General features: G+C 46.8%; 1 protein-coding gene and 1 long non-coding RNA gene across 2 annotated transcripts in view; one reads left to right on the top strand and one right to left on the bottom strand.

Annotated features, from left to right (window-relative positions):
• Scpep1 (serine carboxypeptidase 1) overlaps positions 1 to 11,338 on the top strand; it is a 31,423-nt gene extending 20,085 nt beyond the window's left edge. Inside the window, exons 9-13 of the mRNA NM_029023.3 lie at positions 687 to 780; positions 1,797 to 1,910; positions 5,013 to 5,150; positions 6,030 to 6,193; positions 10,634 to 11,338. Of these exons, the coding sequence (NP_083299.3) occupies positions 687 to 780; positions 1,797 to 1,910; positions 5,013 to 5,150; positions 6,030 to 6,193; positions 10,634 to 10,696 (573 nt within the window). The 3' untranslated portion in view covers positions 10,697 to 11,338. The remainder of the gene's footprint in view (positions 1 to 686; positions 781 to 1,796; positions 1,911 to 5,012; positions 5,151 to 6,029; positions 6,194 to 10,633) is intronic.
• Scpep1os (serine carboxypeptidase 1, opposite strand) overlaps positions 1 to 24,194 on the bottom strand; it is a 30,134-nt gene that overhangs the window by 704 nt on the left and 5,236 nt on the right. Inside the window, exons 3-4 of the long non-coding RNA NR_045955.1 lie at positions 7,354 to 7,546; positions 2,971 to 3,070 (exon numbers count right to left, since the gene is read on the bottom strand). This is a non-coding gene — a long non-coding RNA (serine carboxypeptidase 1, opposite strand). The remainder of the gene's footprint in view (positions 1 to 2,970; positions 3,071 to 7,353; positions 7,547 to 24,194) is intronic.

Raw genomic sequence — 24,194 nt, 5'->3', positions numbered from 1 at the left:
GTACATCTGTAACCTAGCCCTTAAAAGAAGCTGCAGGGGCTGGAGAGATGGCTCAGTGGGTAAGAGCACTGACTGCTCTTCCAAAGGTCCTGAGTTCAAATCCCAGCAATCACGTGGTGGCTCACAACTATCTGTAATGAGAACTGACGTCCTCTGCTGGGCATCTGAAGCCAGCTACAGTGTAGTTAACTTAGATATAGTGATAAATAAATCTTTAAAAAAAGAAGAGGCTGCAGGATCAGGAGTTCCAGTTATCTCTGCTAGATAGCATGTTTGCAGCCCACCCGCCCAAGAGATAACTTCTCAAAACACCAGAGATGAGAGACTGCCTTGTTCGAGGGGATGTGTATTTCAAAGACAATGTATTTTCTCACCTAGATCCTTGTCAAGTAACCTTCTTCCTTGAAATGGAAGGAAGGATTAGGATGGCCAGAGCACCCTCCGTCACTCCAGGGTCGCTGTACATTGACACACAGGCTCTTGGGTTCCAGTGGTGCCAGGGTTCCCGTGAGCTGTGTGCTGCAGGCGCAGGGGAGGCCACAGCTGTTGTCTAAGCCTTCAGAGAGGCTCTTTCCTAGTGCAGTAAATTTATAAGCTCAAGGTCGCCCTTGGAAAGCCAAGACTTATCTGTTCTGCAACTTCGGTAGACGGGGAAAGAACCCATCCAAATGCGTTCTTGATTTCAGAACACCGACGGGGTAAACTTCTATAACATCTTAACTAAAAGCAGCCCGGAGAAAGCTATGGAATCGAGCCTCGAGTTCCTCCGGAGCCCCTTAGGTGAGTGGGCCTTGCTGCTGTTGCTCCCTAGCCCAGCCTCTGTGCAGGAGGGCCTGGCCTATCACCAGCATCCCATCTTCTTCTCAGTGTAGCTTGCGGTGGCTTTTAAGTATATTCACAGAGTTGCAGAGTCATCACCACCATCCAGTTTTAGAATATTCCCGGCACCCCGAAAAGATCCCACACATCTGCTTGCATCTATTGCTCCATCCCACTCCCAGCCTGAGGCAGTCACTCCCCCTCTTTCTGTTTCTCCCTTGGCTTTTCTTAACATTCTATTTATAAATGGAAACCTACAGTAGCTTTTGCCTTTTTTTGCTTTTTTTGCTTTTTTTTTTTTTGGTTTCTGTCCTGGAACTGGCTCTGTAGATCAGGTTGGCCTCAAACTCACAGAAATCCGCCTGCCTCTGCTCTAGGATTAAAGGTGTGATCCACGACCACTACCTGGCCCTTTGTCTGTTTTTTTTTTTGTTGTTGTTGTTGTTTAGCATACGTAAACACTTGGTCTCAGCCAAAATCACTGATGCCTTTTGGTGAGAGGGGCCTTGGAATGATACCCAGGACCTAGTGCACGCTGAGCACCTGCTCGGCCATGGAGCTGCATGAAGCACTTTCTGTTCACTGAAGTGCAGTGTCAGGTCCCTGCAGGGCTGATGGTAGTGGTCTCTCAGCTGACTCAGCTTGGCTTTGATTGTAAAATGCCTGAAACCCTCCCCGAGTAAGTAAAAAACACACAAGACCTGCTAAACCTGCCTCTGGCTTCCTCTTTTCAGCTGACCATGTTCTGGGTCATCCCAGTGGCCCTAAAGTTCACAGAATGCAGTTATCAATACTAACAGATCTCCTTTCAACCCGCTTCTGGCTTCCTCCCTCCTCTACCTGGATCAATGTGACACTTCCTCCTTTTCCAGGAAAAAGCCTCTCTCCACTGTGCTGTCTCCCCCAGCAGTTTGGGGGCCATCTCTGTGGAGTTCTGATCTAGCCCTTTGACTCACTGTATACCAGTTTGCTTTTAGTTCGTCTCTGTCAGCGCCATGTGAGACACCTGCAAGGAGACGCCTTAAGTCAACTCATGAACGGCCCCATCAAAAAGAAGCTCAAAATTATCCCTGAGGATATCTCCTGGGGAGGTACGAAAGCGCCCTAATCAGGTGCCGTTTGTAGGGGGAGGGAGGGGGATGTGTGCAGATTCGGAGCCCTTAATCTGCAGGCTGGGTTTCCTCGGTTTATAAGTAAAATGATCTTAACCACCTGCCGCAGATGTAGAATCGGCAGCGATGTGGCAAAAGGGATTTAGAATAAGGAGCTGGCGGAGAAGTGGGTGGGGGGAGACGTGGCGTGTGATTGGTTGTAGGATTGGTTGCATAAGGACTATTACACCCCTTACCTTTGTGACACATTGACAAAATAAGAGTAGGGCATGGTAGAGCTGGGCATGGTGGTGCTCACCTTTAATCCCAGCACTTGGGAGGCAGAGGCAGGTGGATTTCTGAGTTCAAGGCCAGCCTGGTCTACAAAGTGAGTTCCAGGACAGCCAGGGCTACACAGAAACCCTGTCTCGAAAAACTAAACAAGGGCTGGTGAGATGGCTCAGTGGGTAAGAGCACCCGACTGCTCTTCCGAAGGTCTAGAGTTCAAATCCCAGCAACCACATGGTGGCTCACAACCATCAGTAACAAGATCTGACGCCCTCTTCTGTGTCTGAAGACAGCTACAGTGTACTTACATATAATTAATAAATAAATAAATAAATAAATAAATAAATCCCCTTTATAAAAAAAAAAGAAAAGAAAAGAAAAACTAAACAAAAGAGTAGGGCATGGTAGTACATGGCTGGAAATCCCAGAACCAAGGAGGCTGATAGGAGCGTCACAAGTTTGAGGCCAGTCTGGGCAATTTAGCAAAAAGTGTCTCTTAAAAAAAAAAAAAAAATCTGGGCATGGTGGCGCACGCCTTTAATCCCCAGCACTTGGGAGGCAGAGGCAGGTGAATTTCTGAGTTCGAGGCCAGCCTGGTCTACAAAGTGAGTTGTCCAGGACAGCCAGGGCTACACAGAGAAACCCTGTCTCGAAAAACCAAAAATAAATAAATAAATAATAATAAAGGGCCGGGGAGAGGCCCAATGGGGCCCAGTGGTTGAGGGTGCTCGCCATCAGGCCTGATGAGCTAAGCTCAGTCTCCGGGACTCACGTGCTGGAAGGAGAGAACTGACTCTCTGAAGTTATCCATCCTCTGGCCTCTATGCATGCGCCACAGCGTGCACCACGGCGTGCATCTGTCCCCTGCCCACCTATCAGTAAATAAACAGAAGTTTTAAAATTATGATCTAAAAAAATGGTTACATGTAAGGTGCTAGATAGGGTTTGCCATGTGTGTTTTGCTCTGAAGGTCACCATGTGGAAATACTTGGGTCTTTGGAGGCCAAATCCAGCAGAAACCTTGGATAAGTTCCTACTTAGTCCCTTGGGGATCTTTGAACAAGCAGGGTAGCATTTGTTTGGTTTACATCCAAGATACCCCAGGACTACCGGGTCAAGGAGTCCCCTTTCTTCCGTGTAGCTGCTGAGGGCTTTGTTTTGACCTCTGTCTTGACTTCGTTAGGGGGTCGTGGGTTACTCTATCACAATCTGCATTGTAGTGGGCTGGCCTGATGCTGTTTATATGCTAATGCTAGTACTGATGCCAGAGAGAAGAGAGTTTGCAAGTAGACCTAGGTGACCTAATGCTATGTGACCTTGCCCCCACGGTATTTCTGATTGGTAAATAAAGATGTTGACAGCCAATAAATAGCTGGGCAGAAGAGATGTAGGTGGGATTTAGGGTTCCAGGGCCTGGGGATTTGAAGGAGACCACAAAAGGTAAAAGAAGTGGAGGAAAAGCCACCATGGGTTAAATGAGTCATGAAAATGTGGCCCTGAGGGAGAGCAGCCCCAATGAAACATAGTAACAAATAACTTGGGGTTATCGATAGGGAAGTAGATTCTAATAACATAGAGGGTAGATATTTGACCAGCTCTTGTGCTAATTGAGGCTTATTATAAATATAAAGGTTGTGTGTGTCTTGTTTTGTTTTGTTTTGTTTTGTTTTTCAAGACAGAGTTTCTCTGTGTAGCCCTGGCTGTCCTGGTACTCACTCTGTAGACCAGGCTGGCCTCAAACTCAGAAACCTGCCTGCCTTTGCCTCTCAAGTGCTAGGATCAAAGGTGTGCGCCATCACTGCCCAGCTATATGCGTCTTTTATCCAGGAACTAAATGGTCACAGACGGGATAGAAAGCCCCACATTAGGATTTAAAATGTCTACAATACTTTAAGCATATCCCTGACTAGCATACAAATCAATGAGACTCAAACTATGGTTATTTTTACTTGGCTTTGACAATTACTGGGGGGTAACCCGTAATCTACTCTTCCAACTGGTGGCTTGGCCACCTCCCCAATGGTGTATCCCAGATACTTGCTGGGTTGTTTTGTTTTGTTTTCTGGCCTTGGTACCACTTAGCACTCTGGTGCAAAGCAGTTTATTTCCGAGTGGAACAGCTGAAAGCTTTCTGGGCCTCTGCCTCTCTGTTTCCTTCTGCAGATTTTAGCTCCTCGTTGCACATGGCACGTACCATCAGCACGCGCTCCCAAGCAAAGGGACAGTGTGCACTATTTTTATTTCCTTCTTGCTGGCCAGTTGGTCCCTCTGTGGAGCACCTGTCACTCAGCATTGCTTCCTAGGTGTAGGGGTGAGTTTAGCTACACCTGTTTGGCTCCTGGCTGGTTGAATGTGCGTACCTGCCCAAGAGCTATTTGGATTCTCAAATAAAAGACTCATGCGTGATCACCAGCCAGTCAATATTAATGTGCCTTGACTTGCTCAAAGGCTGGGCAGTTCTACTCCTCTGACCAGCTAGCATAGATTTCCCTCCAGTATTCCTGGCTCCTAAACCTTCCCCTGCTACCCCAGGCCCAATTTAGGAAGTGGCCAGTAGCTGTTGGTTCTTTATTGATTGATAAAAAAACAATCGGGGACAAGAACCTTCAGGGTTTGGACATACAGATTCCAGAATTTGGAGGTTGAATCAGTTCAAAGCCATAGAACTCACACATACACACACACACATACACACACACACACACACACACCCCTGACACCTAGGGACTTTTAGGAACCATAGTTTAGAATGCTTGGGCAGAAAGAGATTTCTTAATTCCAACGTGTTACCTCTTTCTCCTTCACCTTCTGTAGCCCAGGCATCTTATGTCTTCCTAAGCATGGAAGGGGACTTCATGAAGCCTGCCATCGACGTTGTGGATAAGTTGCTGGCAGCTGGGGTCAATGTGACCGTGTACAACGGACAGCTGGATCTCATTGTGGACACCATAGGTAGGAACCAAACTCTGGGGGACACACGGTAGCAATCAGGGGACAAGCCAAAAGGAAATGGCCCAGGATGCATAGGCCTTGGGATTGGTGGAATTCGTGCCTGGAGGAATACCATTTCCTGTCACATGCATCCACTCCTGACTTGGACTCTTGAGCTGTGATGCATGAGAGAACTCTGGGTCTTTCCAATTCTCGGGTACCTGGATATGTTAAAGAAAAGAATAAATAGCTACCCACCTCCTGCCAAAGTCTTCCTGGCTCCTTGGGCAGATATACTACTTAATTGTGGAAACATTTATTTTTGTGGTATTATAGAAGATGTTAACACACTAACTTCTACAGCTCGGTTTCCAAGGCCCCAAGGAGAATTGGGCCTGAGGAGCTCTGTAGGCTCTCAGGCAGTATCCCATGCCTGTGATTATAGCTACTGAAGCTGAGACAGTATAATTACAATCACAGAGCAACAGAGTGAGTTCAAGGCCAGCCAGGGACACTTTAAAAAAAGGGAGGGCGGCTAAGACATTTAAAAGCTGTGTGTGTGTGTGTGTGTATCCAGTCTCACAGCTGTGTGTGTGTGTGTGTGTGTGTGTAGCCAGGGACACTTTAAAAAAAGGGAGGGTGGCTAAGACATTTAAAAGCTGAGTGTGTGTGTGTGTGTGTGTGTGTGTGTGTGTGTGTGTGTGTGTGTGTGTTTTAAAAGCTTTGTGTGTGTGTGCGCCCAGGTCCCACCAAGAACTGCTTGTGGCAAGATCCCACTGAACGTGGTGCACACTGCACACGACAGTTGGGAAGCACTGTTTTAAAAACTAGATTTTTCTTGCCCCTCTGTCCGCCACCAAGCCCTTAATACTGATCCTGGTCCTTGGGCCCGCTCATTAGGTCAGGAGTCCTGGGTTCAGAAGCTCAAGTGGCCACAGCTGTCCAAATTCAATCAGCTAAAATGGAAGGCCCTGTACACCGATCCTAAGTCTTCAGAAACAGCTGCGTTCGTCAAGTCCTATGAGAACCTAGCCTTCTACTGGATCCTAAAGGCCGGTCACATGGTGAGTGATCTGCCCACTATTGTAGATTTAAGCATGATGCTGTGTGGGAAGCCACAGTGCCACGTACATGTCCACTGCCTGGATTGGCTTTCATAGAAGAGCTTCAAGCCTGGGAGTATTTAGACTCTCTGTCTGTCTGTCTGTCTGTCTTGCATTCTTCCATACATGTAGAGGAGGCCTGGGGTTGATGAGGGTGTGTGTGGTCTTCCTCCATCACTTCGCCACCTCGTCTGGTTTTTTTTGTAGACAGGGTTTCACCACCTAGCCTTGGCCAGCCTGGAACATATATGTCAGGCATAACCTGACGTAGATCACAAAGATCCCTCTGCCTGCCTCTGCTGGGATTAAGGGCACATGTTGCCACACCTGGCTTGATTTTTATTTATTTTAAAGATTTGTTTGTTGGTTGTGTATCAGTCTTTTTTTGGCCTGTATATCTGTATGTATGCTTGTGTGAGGATGTCGGATCCCCTGCAACTGAAGTTACAGACAGTTGTGAGCTGCCATGCGGTGCTGGGAATAGAACTGGGTCTTCTGGAATCGCAGCTAGTGCTCTTAACCACTGCACCATCTCCATCAACCTTAATTGTTTTTGAAACAGGGTCTCACTGAATTTGGAGCTCACCAGTTGAGCTAGGCTGGCGGCCAATGAGCTGGGATCTGCCTGTCTCTGTTTGCCCAGTGCTGAGATTACAGGTGTGAACTGCCATGACTGGCTTGTTACAGGTGCTAGGGATCTAAACTCAGGTACTCCAACTAACTCACCACCCCCTAGCCCAGCAGTTCTCAACCTGAGAGTCGAGACCCTTTTAGGGGGCGAATAACAGATATTCTGCATATCAGATATTTATATTACAATTCATAACAGCAGCAAAATTACAGAAGTAGCAATAAAATAATTTTATGGTTGGGGATCACCCCAACAGAGGAGCTGTATTAAAGGGTCACAGCATTAGTAAGGTTGAGAACCACTGCCCAAGTCTACGCTTTGAGTTTTTTAACGAGATTCTACTACAGGATTGAGCGTTGCTGATCCAAAAGTCCAAAATCCAAAACTTTTTTAACATTCCCGTGACTGCAAGGAGAAAATTTCTTGCTAGATCTCTTGTCGTCTGACATAGTCCGGCCACAGTGTGCTTAAAAACATTGAGTAAAATTACCTTCGTCCCATGAGGGTGAGTGACAGTCTTCTTGGGTCCAGCTTCTGACACTCCGGTGTCACGTGCTTCCTTTAAAGGTTTCTCAGCCTGTGTTGGTGCTCCTTTGAGACTTAACATAAAGTCATCTTCAAGTTAAATCCTCCCTCGGCCAGATGCGCTGGACTCTCCCTTCTTTGTTTTCAATGAATTTGCCCTGGAAGGAGAAGCGAGAATTGCCTTCCTTGCCTGTGTAAAGGTTAAAACGAGAGAGGAGGGCAGTGTTACCCGGTCATAATCCCAGCCCTCAGGAGACCGCGGGGAGGATCAGGAATTCAAGTCTGACCTTGGCTACATAGTAAACTCCAAGCCAGCCTGGGCTACAGTAAGACCCCAGCTCAAACAAGACAGAAATGCTGGCTGCTTTGTGAAGTCTAGACAACAGCAGGGCACAAGGTGGGAGAGCGTATCCAAGCAGTGGTGGCCCAGGGACGTGTTTGGAAGAAGCTTCAAGCACAAAGAGGGACCTCTTCCTTGCATTCCAGGGTGGGAATGTACGATTTTCTTCTAAGGCGGTGTGTTGGTTACATAGCTTTCTTTGAGTTGAGAGAGATTACCTGCCTTAACCCCAAGTTGCCCCGACTCCCACAACAACAGACTCCCATATGATGAAGGAATTGGGAACAGAAAAAGGCTGAAGGGCCCCAAACCCTCATTAACCAAACACCTGTATGGCTCCTAAGCACTAACCATAAATACTACTGTTTAGGTACCTGAAGCATAGAGTGGGTACATGGCGGGGCTGATCCCATGAAACTACAGGTCTCAACAGAACCCAAGTATATAGAAATAGAAGATAGGATTAGAAATCAAACACATTTACTAATAGTGAGTAATAAATTTATTTAAAGGCAATTTTTTGGTATACAAGTAATTTTACTCTTTATTAGAGACTAAAGTAAATTTTTATATTTTCTGTGCGTTGGTGTTTTGCTTGCATGTAGGTCTGTATGAGGGTGTCAGACCTGGGACTGGAGTAAGAGCTGTGAACAGCCACATGGTTGCTGGGACTTAAACTCAGGACCTCTGGAAGAGCAGCTAAGTGCTCTTAACCGCTGAGCTACCTCTGTAGCCCTGTTACTTTGACTTTAAAGTTTTTTTTTTTCTTCCATTTACTTTTGCAGAGGTCAGGGCTGTGATGACCATGTGGGAGGTGAAAAGATAAACTCAGAGCAGGTCACTCACTTCTCTCCTTCAGCCTCGTGGGTCCAGAGGATGGACTTGGCTGGTCAGGCTTGACCGCAGCTGCCTATCGCTGCTGAGAATGCTACTTCTCAGGAATGAGAAGTGGAAAGTAGCTGGAGAGATGGCTCAGCCGTTAAAGGCCAGGCTCACAACCAAAAATATAAGTGAAATGGAAAGTAGTAGAAGGAACTAGGGTCATTTAAAAAATGATTGGAAATTACCTCCTACATTCCTTGGCTTTTGTTTTTGTTTTGTTGTTTGTTGTCTTGTTTTGTTTTGTTTTGAGACAGTGTCTCACTATGTAGCCCTGGCTAGCCTGAAACCCATGTAGACTAGGCTGTCCTCAGACTCGGAGATCTTTCTGCCTCTGCTGCCTGATTCCTGGGATTAAAATTGTGAGCCACTACATCCAGCCAGTTTTTAATGTGTGTTCGTGTGTGCACCTACACATGTGTAGGTGCACATATTGAGGAGGGTACATGTGTATGTATACACATAGGGGTGTGTAGAGGCCAGAGGATAAACTGTAACATTATCCTCAGGAATGCTGTCAGCCTCTTTTGAGACACAAGCTCTTCTTGGCCCTAGAGCTTATCAGTTAGGCAAGGCTGGCTGTCTAACGAGCCCCAGGGATCCTCTTCTTGGCCCCCAAGTGCTAGGATCCAAAATACAAGCTACCACACCAGCATATTCTCTCTCTCTCTCTCTCTCTCTTCCTTTTTCTTTCTTTCTTCTTTCTCTCTCTCTCTCTCTCTCTCTCTCTCCCTCTCTCTCTCTCTCTCTTTCTTTCTTTCTTTCTTTCTTTCTTTCTTTTTTTCCTGTGTAGCCCTGGCTGTCTTAACCTTGTTCTGTAGAGCAGGCTGGCCTCAAACTCACAGAGTTCCACCTGCCTTTGCCTCCCTAGTGCTGGACTCACAAGCGTGCATCACCTGGCACACCCGGCCTTTTTATGACAGTTCTGGACGGGGCATCTCCCCAGCACCGTATGGCACTTTCTCACTAAAGTCAAAGTCAACAACTCAAATAGATTGTTTTGTTTGTTTGTTTGGTTTTTGGTTTTTCGAGACAGGGTTTCTCTGTGTAGCCCTGGCTGTCCTGGAACTCACTTTGTAGACCAGGCTGGCCTTGAACTCAGAAATCTGCCTGCCTCTGCCTCCCAAGTTTGTTTGTTTGTTTGTTTGTTTGTTTGTTTGTTTTTTGAGACAGTCTGGTTTAGCCCAGGCTAGTCAGAAATGTCCCATGTAGGGAGGATGATGATGATCTAGATCTCATGTCTCTGCCTCCCGAGTGCTGGGATTACAGGCAACACTGCCACATCCTGCTTGAGGGTCCTCAGCTACAGAGTGAATTGGAGGCCAGCCTCAGATCGGAGACTCAGAAAAGGGGAGGATCACCTGCCCTTTGAAGGACAGGCACATGAAGCAGTGGAGGCCAAGGTTAAGGTGGCTTTTGTTATATGGATCTGTGAGTGGGGTGCCTTCACCTCTCTCAAGCCCCACCCCCCAATTTTTTAAAACATATTGATTTTGTTGGTTATTTTTGTTTTGTTTTGAGGCAGGGTCTAATAATTTAGCTTAAGCTGGCTTCTGACTTTCTATATAGCCAAGGCTGGTCTTAAATTTATGATCCTCCTACCTCCACTCTTGAGTGCTGGACTAACAGGCATGTGCAGTCTCACCCTGTTTCAAGTGGTACCGGATATGGAACGCAGGACTTACGTATGCCAGGCAGTGGCTTTACCAGCCTGAGCTACGTCCTCAGCTCTTCTTTCTGCACCGTCGTCTTTCTTAAATAGGCTGGGTCCCAATACCTGGGCTCTGCGCAGAGAAATCAACAGATTATCCCCAAGTAGAATAGAAGACTTCTCTAAGTGCCAACTTCTTCAGGCCCCAACACACTGGGGACCCAGAACTTTGGTCCAGTGTGGAGGAGGTCTTTTCTTTACAGTGAGCTGTCGCCAGTCTTTCTAGATCTCGCCCTGGAAGGATCGTATCAGTCACCCTTGACCTTGACCCAGTCCTTACATCAGGAACACTAATTCAATGCTTCTTGCTTCCAGGTTCCTTCTGACCAAGGGGAGATGGCCCTGAAGATGATGAAGCTGGTGACCAAGCAGGAGTAGCTGAGCTGGCTGGCCCTGGAGGCGCTAAGAGCAGAGCCCAGGATGCAGGTGCTAATGTCTATCCCTGGTGCTCTTCTCCCCTGCTCTGCCATGGGATATGACTCTGGGAGCACCTGCTCTCTCCCGTACCGAAAGACTGTGGCCTTCTGTGTCTACTTAGAAATCAGTTCTGCTTCCCAAAGAGTATTTAAAACCAGACTCATTTAATCAAAGTGAAGGGTTGCAATCGATTGGTCTCTTACTACAAAAGCAGTTGATAGCACATGTAAATCCAAGCACTTGAGAGGTAGAAGAAGCAAGAGGATGGATGAGAGGTTCAAACGCATCCGCAGCTACATCGAAAGTTCAAAAGCAGCCTATGCCAAACAGGGAGAGTCCCTGTCCCCCACCCCCACCCCCAAAAAAGAGCAAAAGCAAACCACATGATTTATAGACAAAAGCAGTGGGAGAGACAAAGAAAATACTTAAACACCCACTGAGCTGCCAACTAGGTGTCTCTGACTACGGGTCTTTTATTTGCTACATATATATTTTTACAAAAATGAAATCCATATTGTACGCTATTTTGCTGTCTGCTTCGTTCCCATGTCGACATGACCCGCACTTCTTTTCCCATCAATAAATGTGTTGTGATATTTTTAATGACGGCTGAAAATTCTGTTCTGTGATCGCCCCAATGTTTAGTTACCGAATTCCCAATTGGTCCTGAATGTTTCCAGTTCTTCCTGTCGAAGACAGCCCTCTGATGAGCCATTCAACTAGTTAATAGTTTATGCACACTCCGTTTCCTTCAGGTAAACTCGTGGAAGGATGGCTGTTTAGTCAAAAGATTTCCACATTTCCTTATAATTAAGATCATAAGCTCCTCCGGGCTTAATGTTCAAACCACAGCTTGAGGTGTGAATAGGTGATCCGGTAGCTTCCGGTACACCCTCAGAGAGCAAACCCCAGCTCTGCATGCAGAAGGGGAAGGTTTCCTCACAGATTACAGCAGCATTATCTAAGCTCACTGGATAAGACTCATCTCCCCTGGGGTCACTCTTCTGTCTCTTGTGCCCCTTTGTTCATTAGAAGCCTGTGCTATGTTTGCGATGCATTTGTTGTTAAGGAAAGAGGCAGCTCCTGAGAATCCCACACTTAGTTAGGCCTTTGCTGTGTCTTATTCTTTCCCCAAGGGCCTATCCTATGCTTAAAAATATGTTTTGTTTTGTTTTAAGGAAAAAAAAATCTCTTTAGGCTGGAGAGAGGGCTCAGCAGTTAAAAACATGTATCACTCTTCTAGAAGGACCAGAGTTCAATTCCCAGCATCTTTAGTAGGACCGTTCACAGCTTCCTGTAACATCTGCTCCAGAGCAGGGGATCCACCATCCCTGGTCTCTAGGTGCCCCCACACATGTGGCCATATACATATTCATGTGATTAAAAATTAGATAAGATGTTAGAATAAAATAAGGTGTTGGAGCACTCCTTTAATCCTTGGGAGGCAGAGGCAGGCAAGTTCCAGAGCAGCCAGGGCTACACAGAGAAACCGTATCTCAAAATCTCTACCCTTCTACCCTCTCTACCTTTTCTTTTCTTTTTTCAATTTATTTATTATTATAAATAAGTATACTGTAGCTGTCTTCAGATGCACTAGAAGAGGGCATCAGATCTTATTACGGGTGGTTGCGAGCCACCATGTGGTTGCTGGGATTTGAACTCGGGACCCTTATGGAAGAGCAGTCAGTGCTCTTAACCGCCGAGCCATCTCACCAGCCCTTCTTTTCTCTTCTCTTCCTTTCCTTTCTCTTCTCTTCTCTTCTCTTCTCTTCTCTTCTCTTCTCTTCTCTTCTCTTCCCTTCCCTTCTCTTCCTTTCCTTTCTCTTCTCTTCTCTTCTCTTCTCTTCTCTTCTCTTCCCTTCCCTTCTCTTCCTTTCCTTTCCCTTCTCTTCTCTTCTCTTCTCTTCTCTTCTCTTCTCTTCTCTTCTCTTCCCTTCCCTTCCCTTCCCTTCCCTTCCCTCCCCTCCCCTCCCCTCCCCTCCCCTCCCCTCCCCTCCCCTCCCCTCCCCTCCCCTCCCCTCCCCTCCCCTCCCCTCCCCTCCCCTCCCCTTCCCCTCCCCTCCCCTCCCCTCCCCTCCCCTCCCCTCCCCCCCTCCCCTCCCCCCCCCTCCCCTCCCCCCCCCTCCCCTCACCCTCACCCTCACCCTCACCCTCACCCTCACCCTTACCCTCCCCTCCCCCTCCCCCTCCCCCTCCCCTCCATAGCCCTGGCTGTACTGACTAGAACTAGCTGTAGACCAGGCTGGCCTTGAACTCATAGTGTCCTACCTGCCTCTGCCTCCCAAGTGCTGGGATTAAAGGGATGAGCCATCACCAGCTAAAAAAAAGTCTTTTTTTTTTTTAAGATTTATTTATTTTATGTATATGAGTACACTGTTGCTCCCTTCAGAAACACTGTTGTGAAGAGGGCATCAGATCCCATTACAGGTGGTTTTGAGCCACCATGTGGTTGCTGGGAATTGAACTCAGAGCCTCTGGAAGAACCATCAGTGCTCTTAACCGCTGAGCCATCTCTCCAACCCCTAAAATAAGTCTTTTAAGAAATTAAGAAAACAGAAAACCGGCCGGGCGTGGTGGCGCACGCCTTTAATCCCAGCACTCGGGAGGCAGAGGCAGGTAGATTTCTGAGTTCGAGGCCAGCCTGGTCTACAAAGTGAGTTCCAGGACAGCCAGGACTACACAGAGAAACCCTGTATCGAAAAACCAAAAAAGAAAAAAGAAAAAGAAAACATAAAACCAAACCTTTAAACTCTACTTTGCTGGAAGGAAGGAAGAATGGAGGGAAAAAAGAAAACCCATAAGGGTAAGCTTGTAACCCTTCTTGAGTCATCTTACTCTCTCTGGGGAGTCACAGAAAGCACTGAAAGACACGTTGGAGGTCTTTTCTATTGAAAGTGTGTTTCCTGGAGATGTCCTTTAGCATACAAGGGTGAGTTTGACATTAGTAAGACCCTGGGCTCTGTTTCATGTTCAAAAAAATAAAAGTACTCCGGGTGTGATGGCACATGCCTTTAATCCCAGTACTCGGGAGGCAGAGGCAGGCGGATTTCTGAGTTAGAGGCCAGCCTGGTCTACAGAGTGAGTTCCAGGACAGCCAGGGCTACATAGAGAAACCCTGTCTCGAAACAAACCATGTAAACAATAAAAATAAAATAAAATAAAAGTACATTGGTTGGGAAAACACATTACACTAAACACTGGGAAAGGTCATATAGGTGATGCTAATAAACTTGGTAACTTCAAGCCTTTTTTTTTTTTTTTTTTTTTTTTTTTTTTTTGTCTCTTCCATCCTTGCCTAAGGAGGTGAATCTCTTGTCCTGAGGTCCTCTGCTTAATCCCTAGAGTTATTAGTGACCTCCATTCCTGCTTACTGTGGTTTGAGTGTCCCCCTTCAAAGCCAGTGTTGCGAAGTCATCCTTCTGTGACAGTCTTGGGGGTGGGCCTTAAGAGGTGATAAAGGGCTGGAGAGATGGCTCAGGGGTTAAGAGCACTGACTGCCCTTCCAGAGGTCCTGAGTTCAATTCCCAGCAACCACATGGTGGCTCACAACCACCTGTAATGGGGTCTGATGCCCTCTTCTGATGTGCCTGAAGAGAGCAATGGCGAATACATAAAATAAATAAATCTTAAGGAAAAAAAAAGAATTTAAAAAAAACATTAAAAAGAAAAAAAGAGGGGCTGGAGAGATGACTCAGCGGCTAAGAGCCACTGACTACTCTTCCAAAGGTCCTGAGTTCAATTCCCGGCAACCACATGGTGGCTCACAACCATCTGTAATGAGATCTGGCACCCTCTTCTGGAGTGTCTGAAGACAGCTACAGTGGACTTACATATAATAAATAAATCTTTAAAAAAAAGAAAAAAGAGGCGAGGAGACTGTTTCTGTCATGGATGTGTCAATCTTCATAGGAGCGGAGCTTCTTTGTTGTGAATACAAGAAGAAACTTGTTAATCAACTCTCAAGTCTGGTCTTCTGCTACAGCATAAGACACTGCTCTGTTACACTGGCTCCTACTCCAAAGCATGCCTTCATAGGGAATTCCCAGCGATCCATAGACTGAAGAAGGCAACTCTCAGGTTTGGTTTACCTGACTCGTGTGCAGGCATCCCCTGAAGATGCAACAGCCATAGCCTCGCTCCGTGGCCGCCCTGAAAGATGGCCATTCTCCCAGGGGGTAGAACCTGGAATTCTGTGCCAGCTCCACCTCCTTTGGAAGGACATGGGCAGTGGAATGGACCCGGACTGGATAGCCCAGATCCCGGAAGACAGATAACAGCAACACCAAGGATGAAATCTGAGGAAGATGTGGGAGGGGAGCAGGAGTGTAAATGTCTTGTGCTCCATGTGAATTCCATCCAAGGGTAAAGAAGGATTGTAATAGTGGAGTGTGTAGGATGATCCAGACCCTAGCCATACAGTAGTCTTCTCTAACAGGCACACCTACAGATGGATGGCTCACAGATGTGTGACAATGGAAGTTATTCATGGGCTCACCTGCGTGGACTTGCCACTCAGCAAGGCTGACCTGACCTCAGCCACTGCTGGGGACCTCATCTGCCGGTAGCCATCTCTAATGTCCCGCCATTGCCTGGGGTTCAGCCAGCTACCTAGAGTGACATTAATTACCATGGACCACTTTCATTATGGAAGAGGCCATACTTGATTCTGTCTGAAGTCAACACTTGTTCTGGATGTACATTTGCCTTCCCAGGTCACCCCGAGTCTGACAAAACTACCATCTGTGGACGTAGTGAATGCTCACGCACAGCCCGGCCACACACGGTGGAAGAAATGTCGCAGTGCATGCCAGCGGTATTAGTTATTTTCTAGTGCTGTTGACAAGACGCCTGAGAAAGGCGACCTAAGGAAGGAATTGTCTTTTTTGGCTCACAGCTTGAGGGTACAGTCAGTCTATCACGGTGGGGAAGACATGGTGGTAGGAGTATGAGCTCTCTGGTTGGGAATCAGAGAGACAGAGAGAGACAGATATGCTGGTGTTCCTCTGGCTTCGTTTTATTCAGCCCCAGAACCTCAGCCTATTGAAGGTGACCTTCACACTCAGAGTAGGTCTTACCTCCTCAGTTAAACCTCTCTGGAAAAACTCTCATACACGTACCCAGACGTGTGTTTCCACGCTTACTCCTAATCTTGTCACGTTGGCAATCAAGGTTAACCGCCGTCGTCTTCCCATGGAACTTTATTCTCAGCGTGTTCTTCATCATCCAGAAGTGACTGCCTTAGCAGATGGTTGAATGGGTCTTCGAACATTTGGTCCCAGCACCAGCTAGGTGGGGATGCTTGGCAGAGCTGCGGCATTATCTATCCTCCAATATACTGTGTATGCTCTGTGCTCTGTGAGTGAGTATCCATGTTTCTTTCAACACCAGGGTACATGAGGCCAGCCACCAAAGGATCAAAACAAACATGATTCCGAGCCCCAGTCACTAGGGAGCTTTTCACTTCCCACCTCTGCAGCTTGGCGGGCCTGGTTCTCCCTGTTGAACCGGACCTTGAAGCTGTCATCTGGCCTCTTTGGACTCTGCACCAGCAGGCAAGGGTCCTGAGTTCAAATCCCAGCAACCACACACGGTGGCTCACAACCATCTGTAATGGGATCCGATGCCCTCTCCTGGTATGTCTGAAGAGACTGATATATACTCATATAAAAAATTTAAAAATAAAATAAAATAAAAGCAAACTGGGCAGCATGGGCCAGCAAGAGTGCCCATTTGGTAAAGGCCCTGGCCACGTAAGCTAACATCCTGAGTTCAATCGCTGGAACCCATATAAAGGTGAAATTAAAAAACCTGACTCCAGAATGAGGGGCTGTGGCAAGCTTGGTCTGACTATGTAAGGAACAGTTGAGCCCTGAGTGAACGTGTTTTGTTGACTTGGGCACAGCCATATCAAGGACCCCGATCATTCAGACCCATGGGGTCTTTCTTAAGGTGAGGCTCAGAAGGATGACGGGGCTTTCCTCTTGTCTGTGTTTGAATGTTAGAAGATGTGTGCAACTGCAGCTCCCTCCTCTCAGATGACCACAACCTGAGACTGTTCCCCCCATGGGGACGGCCTCCCAAGACACACTAATCCCCTCCTCTGGCTGTACATAGTAAATGTTCTGAGGTACCTGTTTGTTACCAGGTTAGTGCTGCTCCGGTAGAGCAGGCAGAGCCCAACTGATTCTACCCTTCCTGTACATTCCTATGTGTCTGTCTGTCCTTTCTCATTCCCTCATCATCCTAGTTAGGTGACTAGGACCAAACTGTGCGGGACACGGTACTGCAGAATTGTACTATAACCTCCACATGTCTGCTTCGGTACATGTGCCCCCATACACACACACAAAATGATGATGGTGATGGTGATGATGATGTGTTGGGAGCCGCCCCCACATTCGCCGTCACAAGATGGCGCTGACATCCTGTGTTCTAAGTGGTAAACAAATAATCTGCGCATGTGCCAAGGGTATTTTATGACTACTTGTACTCTGCCTTTCCCGTGAACGTCAGCTCGGCCATGGGCTGCAGCCAATCAGGGAGTGATGCGTCCTAGGCGAAATATAACTCTCCTAAATAGGGAAGGGGTTTCGGTTTTATTATTGAAGGGGCTTTCGTTTTTGGGGCTGGGCGCTGGGCGCTTGCCCTCCTGGCTCCAAAAGATGTAAGCAATAAAGTTTTGCCGCAGAAGATTCTGGTTTGTTGCGTCTTTCCTGGCCGGGCGCGTGAGAACGCTATTAAGAATTGGTGCCGAAACCCGGGACGAGAAAATACAAGAAAACTCGGGACCGGCGCAAGGGAGATCCCTCATTCCAGAACCAGAACTGCGGGTCGCGGTAATAAAGGTTCCCGTAAAGCAGACTGTTAAGAAGGATTCAACTGCGTGAATTCAGAACTTTTCAGCTGGGGAACGGCGGTAACCCGTAAGTATAGCTTTACAAGATAAGTCTGATCTTGAACTTTTTAAGGAAATTCAAGACAGTCTATCAGAAGTAAAGTGGAAAATGGCTTTGCAAGGTATATTTGGCCTTGAATTTTTTCTAGTGTTAGAAGCCCTTTTGTTCCTTTTCACATGTTATCAAGTAGTTAAGGCAGGGCGGATTCTGGATGAAATTCAGGGCAATCTATCAGAAGTAAAGCGGGGAGAGAGAGTAGGAGCAAAGAGAAAATATGGTACACAAAATAAGTATACAGGCCTTTCCAAGGGTCTTGAACCCAAGGAAAAGTTTAGGTCAGGTAAGAATACCTGGGGAGAGATTAGAAGGAAGGAAAAGAAAAAAGAAAAGAAAAAAGATCGATTAGCGGAGGTCTCTAGGAGATACTCGTCACTAGATGAGCTCAGGAAGCCAGCTCTTAGTAGCTCTGAAGCAGATGAAGAATTCTCCTCTGAGGAAACAGACTGGGAGGAAGAAGCAGCCCATTACCAGCCAGCTAATTGGTCAAGAAAAAAGCCAAAAGCGGCTGGCGAAAGCCAGCGTACTGTTCAACCTCCCGGCAGTCGGTTTCAAGGTCCGCCCTATGCGGAGCCCCCGCCCTGCGTAGTGCGTCAGCAATGCACAGAGAGATGCGCAGAGAGGCAATGCGCAGAGAGATGCGCAGAGAGATGCGCAGAGAGGCAATGCGCAGAGAGATGCGCAGAGAGGCAATGCGCAGAGAGATGCGCAGAGAGGCAATGCGCAGAGAGATGCGCAGAGAGGCAATGCGCAGAGAGATGCGCAGAGAGGCAGTGCGCAGAGAGGCAGTGCGCAGAGAGGCAGTGCGCAGACTCATTCATTCCCAGAGAGGAACAAAGGAAAATACAACAGGCATTTCCAGTCTTTGAAGGAGCCGAGGGTGGGCGTGTCCACGCTCCGGTAGAATACTTACAAATTAAAGAACTTGCCGAGTCGGTCCGTAAATACGGAACCAATGCTAATTTTACCTTGGTGCAGTTAGACAGGCTCGCCGGCATGGCACTAACTCCTGCTGACTGGCAAACGATTGTAAAAGCCGCTCTCCCTAGTATGGGCAAATATATGGAATGGAGAGCGCTTTGGCACGAAGCTGCACAAGCGCAGGCCCGAGCAAACTCAGCTGCTTTGACTCCAGAGCAGAGAGATTGGACTTTTGACTTGTTGACGGGTCAGGGAGCTTATTCTGCTGATCAGACAAACTACCATTGGGGAGCTTATGCCCAGATTTCTTCCACGGCTATTAGGGCCTGGAAGGCGCTCTCCCGAGCAGGTGAAACCACTGGGCAGTTAACAAAGATAATCCAGGGACCTCAGGAATCCTTCTCAGATTTTGTGGCCAGAATGACAGAGGCAGCAGAGCGTATTTTTGGAGAGTCAGAGCAAGCTGCGCCTCTGATAGAACAGCTCATCTATGAGCAAGCCACAAAGGAGTGCCGAGCGGCCATAGCCCCAAGAAAGAACAAAGGCTTACAAGACTGGCTCAGGGTCTGTCGAGAGCTTGGGGGACCTCTCAGCAATGCAGGTTTAGCGGCTGCCATCCTTCAATCCCAAAACCGCTCCATGGGCAGAAATAATCAGAGGACATGTTTTAACTGCGGAAAGCCTGGGCATTTTAAGAAAGATTGCAGAGCTCCAGATAAACAGGGAGGGACTCTCACTCTTTGCTCTAAGTGTGGCAAGGGTTATCATAGAGCTGACCAGTGTCGCTCTGTGAGGGATATAAAGGGCAGAGTCCTTCCCCCACCTGATAGTCAATCAGCTTATGTGCCAAAAAACGGGTCATCGGGCCCTCGGTCCCAGGGCCCTCAAAGATATGGGAACCGGTTTGTCAGGACCCAGGAAGCAGTCAGAGAGGCGACCCAGGAAGACCCACAAGGGTGGACCTGCGTGCCGCCTCCGACTTCCTATTAATGCCTCAAATGAGTATTCAGCCGGTGCCAGTGGAGCCTATACCATCCTTGCCCCCGGGAACCATGGGCCTTATTCTCGGCCGGGGTTCACTCACCTTACAGGGCTTAGTAGTCCACCCTGGAGTTATGGATTGTCAACATTCCCCTGAAATACAGGTCCTGTGCTCAAGCCCTAAAGGCGTTTTTTCTATTAGTAAAGGAGATAGGATAGCTCAGCTGCTGCTCCTCCCTGATAATACCAGGGAGAAATTTGCAGGACCTGAGATAAAGAAAATGGGCTCCTCAGGAAATGATTCTGCCTATTTGGTTGTATCTTTAAATGATAGACCTAAGCTCCGCCTTAAGATCAACGGAAAAGAGTTTGAAGGCATCCTTGATACCGGAGCAGATAAAAGTATAATTTCTACACATTGGTGGCCCAAAGCATGGCCCACCACAGAGTCATCTCATTCATTACAGGGCCTAGGTTATCAATCATGTCCCACTATAAGCTCCATTGCCTTGACGTGGGAATCCTCTGAAGGGCAGCAAGGGAAATTCATACCTTATGTGCTCCCACTCCCGGTTAACCTCTGGGGAAGGGATATTATGCAGCATTTGGGCCTTATTTTGTCCAATGAAAACACCCCATCAGGAGGGTATTCAGCTAAAGCAAAAAATATCATGGCAAAGATGGGTTATAAAGAAGGAAAAGGGTTAGGACATCAAGAACAGGGAAGGATAGAGCCCATCTCACCTAATGGAAACCAAGACAGACAGGGTCTGGGTTTTCCTTAGTGGCCATTGGGGCAGCACGACCCATACCATGGAAAACAGGGGACCCAGTGTGGGTTCCTCAATGGCACCTATCCTCTGAAAAACTAGAAGCTGTGATTCAACTGGTAGAGGAACAATTAAAACTAGGCCATATTGAACCCTCTACCTCACCTTGGAATACTCCAATTTTTGTAATTAAGAAAAAGTCAGGAAAGTGGAGACTGCTCCATGACCTCAGAGCCATTAATGAGCAAATGAACTTATTTGGCCCAGTACAGAGGGGTCTCCCTGTACTTTCCGCCTTACCACGTGGCTGGAATTTAATTATTATAGATATTAAAGATTGTTTCTTTTCTATACCTTTGTGTCCAAGGGATAGGCCCAGATTTGCCTTTACCATCCCCTCTATTAATCACATGGAACCTGATAAGAGGTATCAATGGAAGGTCTTACCACAGGGAATGTCCAATAGTCCTACTATGTGTCAACTTTATGTACAAGAAGCTCTTTTGCCAGTGAGGGAACAATTCCCCTCTTTAATTTTGCTCCTTTACATGGATGACATCCTCCTGTGCCATAAAGACCTTACCATGCTACAAAAGGCATATCCTTTTCTACTTAAAACTTTAAGTCAGTGGGGTCTACAGATAGCCACAGAAAAGGTCCAAATTCTGATACAGGACAATTCTTGGGCTCTGTGGTGTCCCCAGATAAGATTGTGCCCCAAAAGGTAGAGATAAGAAGAGATCACCTCCATACCTTAAATGATTTTCAAAAGCTGTTGGGAGATATTAATTGGCTCAGACCTTTTTTAAAGATTCCTTCCGCTGAGTTAAGGCCTTTGTTTGGTATTTTAGAAGGAGATCCTCATATCTCCTCCCCTAGGACTCTTACTCTAGCTGCTAACCAGGCCTTACAAAAGGTGGAAAAAGCCTTACAGAATGCACAATTACAACGTATTGAGGATTCGCAGCCTTTCAGTTTGTGTGTCTTTAAGACAGCACAATTGCCAACCGCAGTTTTGTGGCAGAATGGGCCATTGTTGTGGATCCATCCAAACGTATCCCCAGCTAAAATAATAGATTGGTATCCTGATGCAATTGCACAGTTTGCCCTTAAAGGCCTAAAAGCAGCAATCACCCACTTTGGGCGAAGTCCATATCTTTTAATTGTACCTTATACCGCTGCACAGGTTCAAACCTTGGCAGCCACATCTAATGATTGGGCAGTTTTAGTTACCTCCTTTTCAGGACAAATAGATAACCATTATCCAAAACATCCAATTTTACAGTTTGCCCAAAATCAATCTGTTGTGTTTCCACAAATAACAGTAAGAAACCCACTTAAAAATGGGATTGTGGTATATACTGATGGATCAAAAACTGGCATAGGTGCCTATGTGGCTAATGGTAAAGTGGTATCCAAACAATATAATGAAAATTCACCTCAAGTGGTAGAATGTTTAGTGGTTTTAGAAGTTTTAAAAACCTTTTTAGAACCCCTTAATATTGTGTCAGATTCCTGTTATGTGGTTAATGCAGTAAATCTTTTAGAAGTGGCTGGAGTGATTAAGCCTTCCAGTAGAGTTGCCAATATTTTTCAGCAGATACAATTAGTTTTGTTATCTAGAAGATTTCCTGTTTATATTACTCATGTTAGAGCCCATTCAGGCCTACCTGGCCCCATGGCTCTGGGAAATGATTTGGCAGATAAGGCCACTAAAGTGGTGGCTGCTGCCCTATCATCCCCGGTAGAGGCTGCAAGAAATTTTCATAACAATTTTCATGTGACGGCTGAAACATTACGCAGTCGTTTCTCCTTGACAAGAAAAGAAGCCCGTGACATTGTTACTCAATGTCAAAGCTGCTGTGAGTTCTTGCCAGTTCCTCATGTGGGAATTAACCCACGCGGTATTCGACCTCTACAGGTCTGGCAAATGGATGTTACACATGTTTCTTCCTTTGGAAAACTTCAATATCTCCATGTGTCCATTGACACATGTTCTGGCATCATGTTTGCTTCTCCGTTAACCGGAGAAAAAGCCTCACATGTGATTCAACATTGCCTTGAGGCATGGAGTGCTTGGGGGAAACCCAGACTCCTTAAGACTGATAATGGACCAGCTTATACGTCTCAAAAATTTCAGCAGTTCTGCCGTCAGATGGACGTAACCCACCTGACTGGACTTCCATACAACCCTCAAGGACAGGGTATTGTTGAGCGTGCACATCGCACCCTCAAAGCCTATCTTATAAAGCAGAAGAGGGGAATTGAGGAGACTTTTCCCCGAGCACCAAGAGTGTCTGTGTCTTTGGCACTCTTTACACTCAATTTTTTAAATATTGATGCTCATGGCCATACTGCGGCTGAACGTCATTGTTCAGAGCCAGATAGGCCCAATGAGATGGTTAAATGGAAAAATGTCCTTGATAATAAATGGTATGGCCCGGATCCTATTTTGATAAGATCCAGGGGAGCTATCTGTGTTTTCCCACAGAATGAAGACAACCCATTTTGGATACCAGAAAGACTCACCCGAAAAATCCAGACTGACCAAGGGAATACTGATGTCCCTCGTCTTGGTGATGTCCAGGGCGTCAATAATAAAGAGAGAGCAGCGTTGGGGGATAATGTCGACATTTCCACTCCCAATGACGGTGATGTATAATGCTCAAGTATTCTCCTGCCTTTTTACACTAACTAGGAACTGGGTTTAGCCTTGATTCAGACAGCCTTGGCTCTGTCTGGACAGGTCCAGACAACTGACACCATTAACACTTTGTCAGCCTCAGTGACTACAGTCATAGATGAACAGGCCTCAGCTAATGTCAAGATACAGAGAGGTCTCATGCTGGTTAATCAACTCATAGATCTTGTCCAGATACAACTAGATGTATTATGACAAATAACTCAGCAGGGATGTGAACAAAAGTTTCCGGGATTGTGTGTTATTTCCATTCAGTATGTTAAATTTACTAGGGCAGCTAATTTGTCAAAAAGTCTTTTTCAGTATATGTTACAGAATTGGACGGCTGAATTTGAACAGATCCTTCGAGAATTGAGACTTCAGGTCAACTCCACGCGCTTGGACCTGTCCCTGACCAAAAGATTACCCAATTGGATCTCCTCAGCATTTCCCTTCTTTAAAGAATGGGTGGGATTGATATTATTTGGAGATACACTTTGCTGTGGATTAGTGTTGCTTCTTTGATTGGTCTGTAAGCTTAAGGCCCAAACTAGGAGAGACAAGGTGGTTATTGCCCAGGCGCTTGCAGGACTAGAACATGGAGCTTCCCCTGATATATCTATGCTTAGGCAATAGGTCGCTGGCCACTCAGCTCTTACATCTCACGAGGCTAGACTCATTGCACGGGATAGAGTGAGTGTGCTTCAGCAGCCCGAGAGAGTTGCACGGCTAAGCACTGCAGTAGAAAGGCTCTGCGGCATATATGAGCCTATTCTAGGGAGACACGTCATCTTTCATGAAGGTTCAGTGTCCTAGTTCCCTTCCCCCAGGAAAAACGACACGGGAGCAGGTCAGGGTTGCTCTGGGTAAAAGCCTGTGAGCCTAAGAGCTAATCCTGTACATGGCTCCTTTACCTACACACTGGGGATTTGACCTCTATCTCCACTCTCATTAGTTGGGTGGCCTATTTGCTCTTATTAAAAGGAAAGGGGGAGATGTTGGGAGCCGCCCCCACATTCGCCGTCACAAGATGGCGCTGACATCCTGTGTTCTAAGTGGTAAACAAATAATCTGCGCATGTGCCAAGGGTATTTTATGACTACTTGTACTCTGCCTTTCCCGTGAACGTCAGCTCGGCCATGGGCTGCAGCCAA

Source organism: Mus musculus, chromosome 11 (genome assembly GCF_000001635.26).
Source record: "Mus musculus strain C57BL/6J chromosome 11, GRCm38.p6 C57BL/6J".
In the NCBI taxonomy this organism is placed as follows: domain Eukaryota; kingdom Metazoa; phylum Chordata; class Mammalia; order Rodentia; family Muridae; genus Mus; species Mus musculus.
The sequence above is the reverse complement of the archived record's forward strand: the minus strand, read 5'-3'. Positions and strand labels throughout refer to the sequence as shown.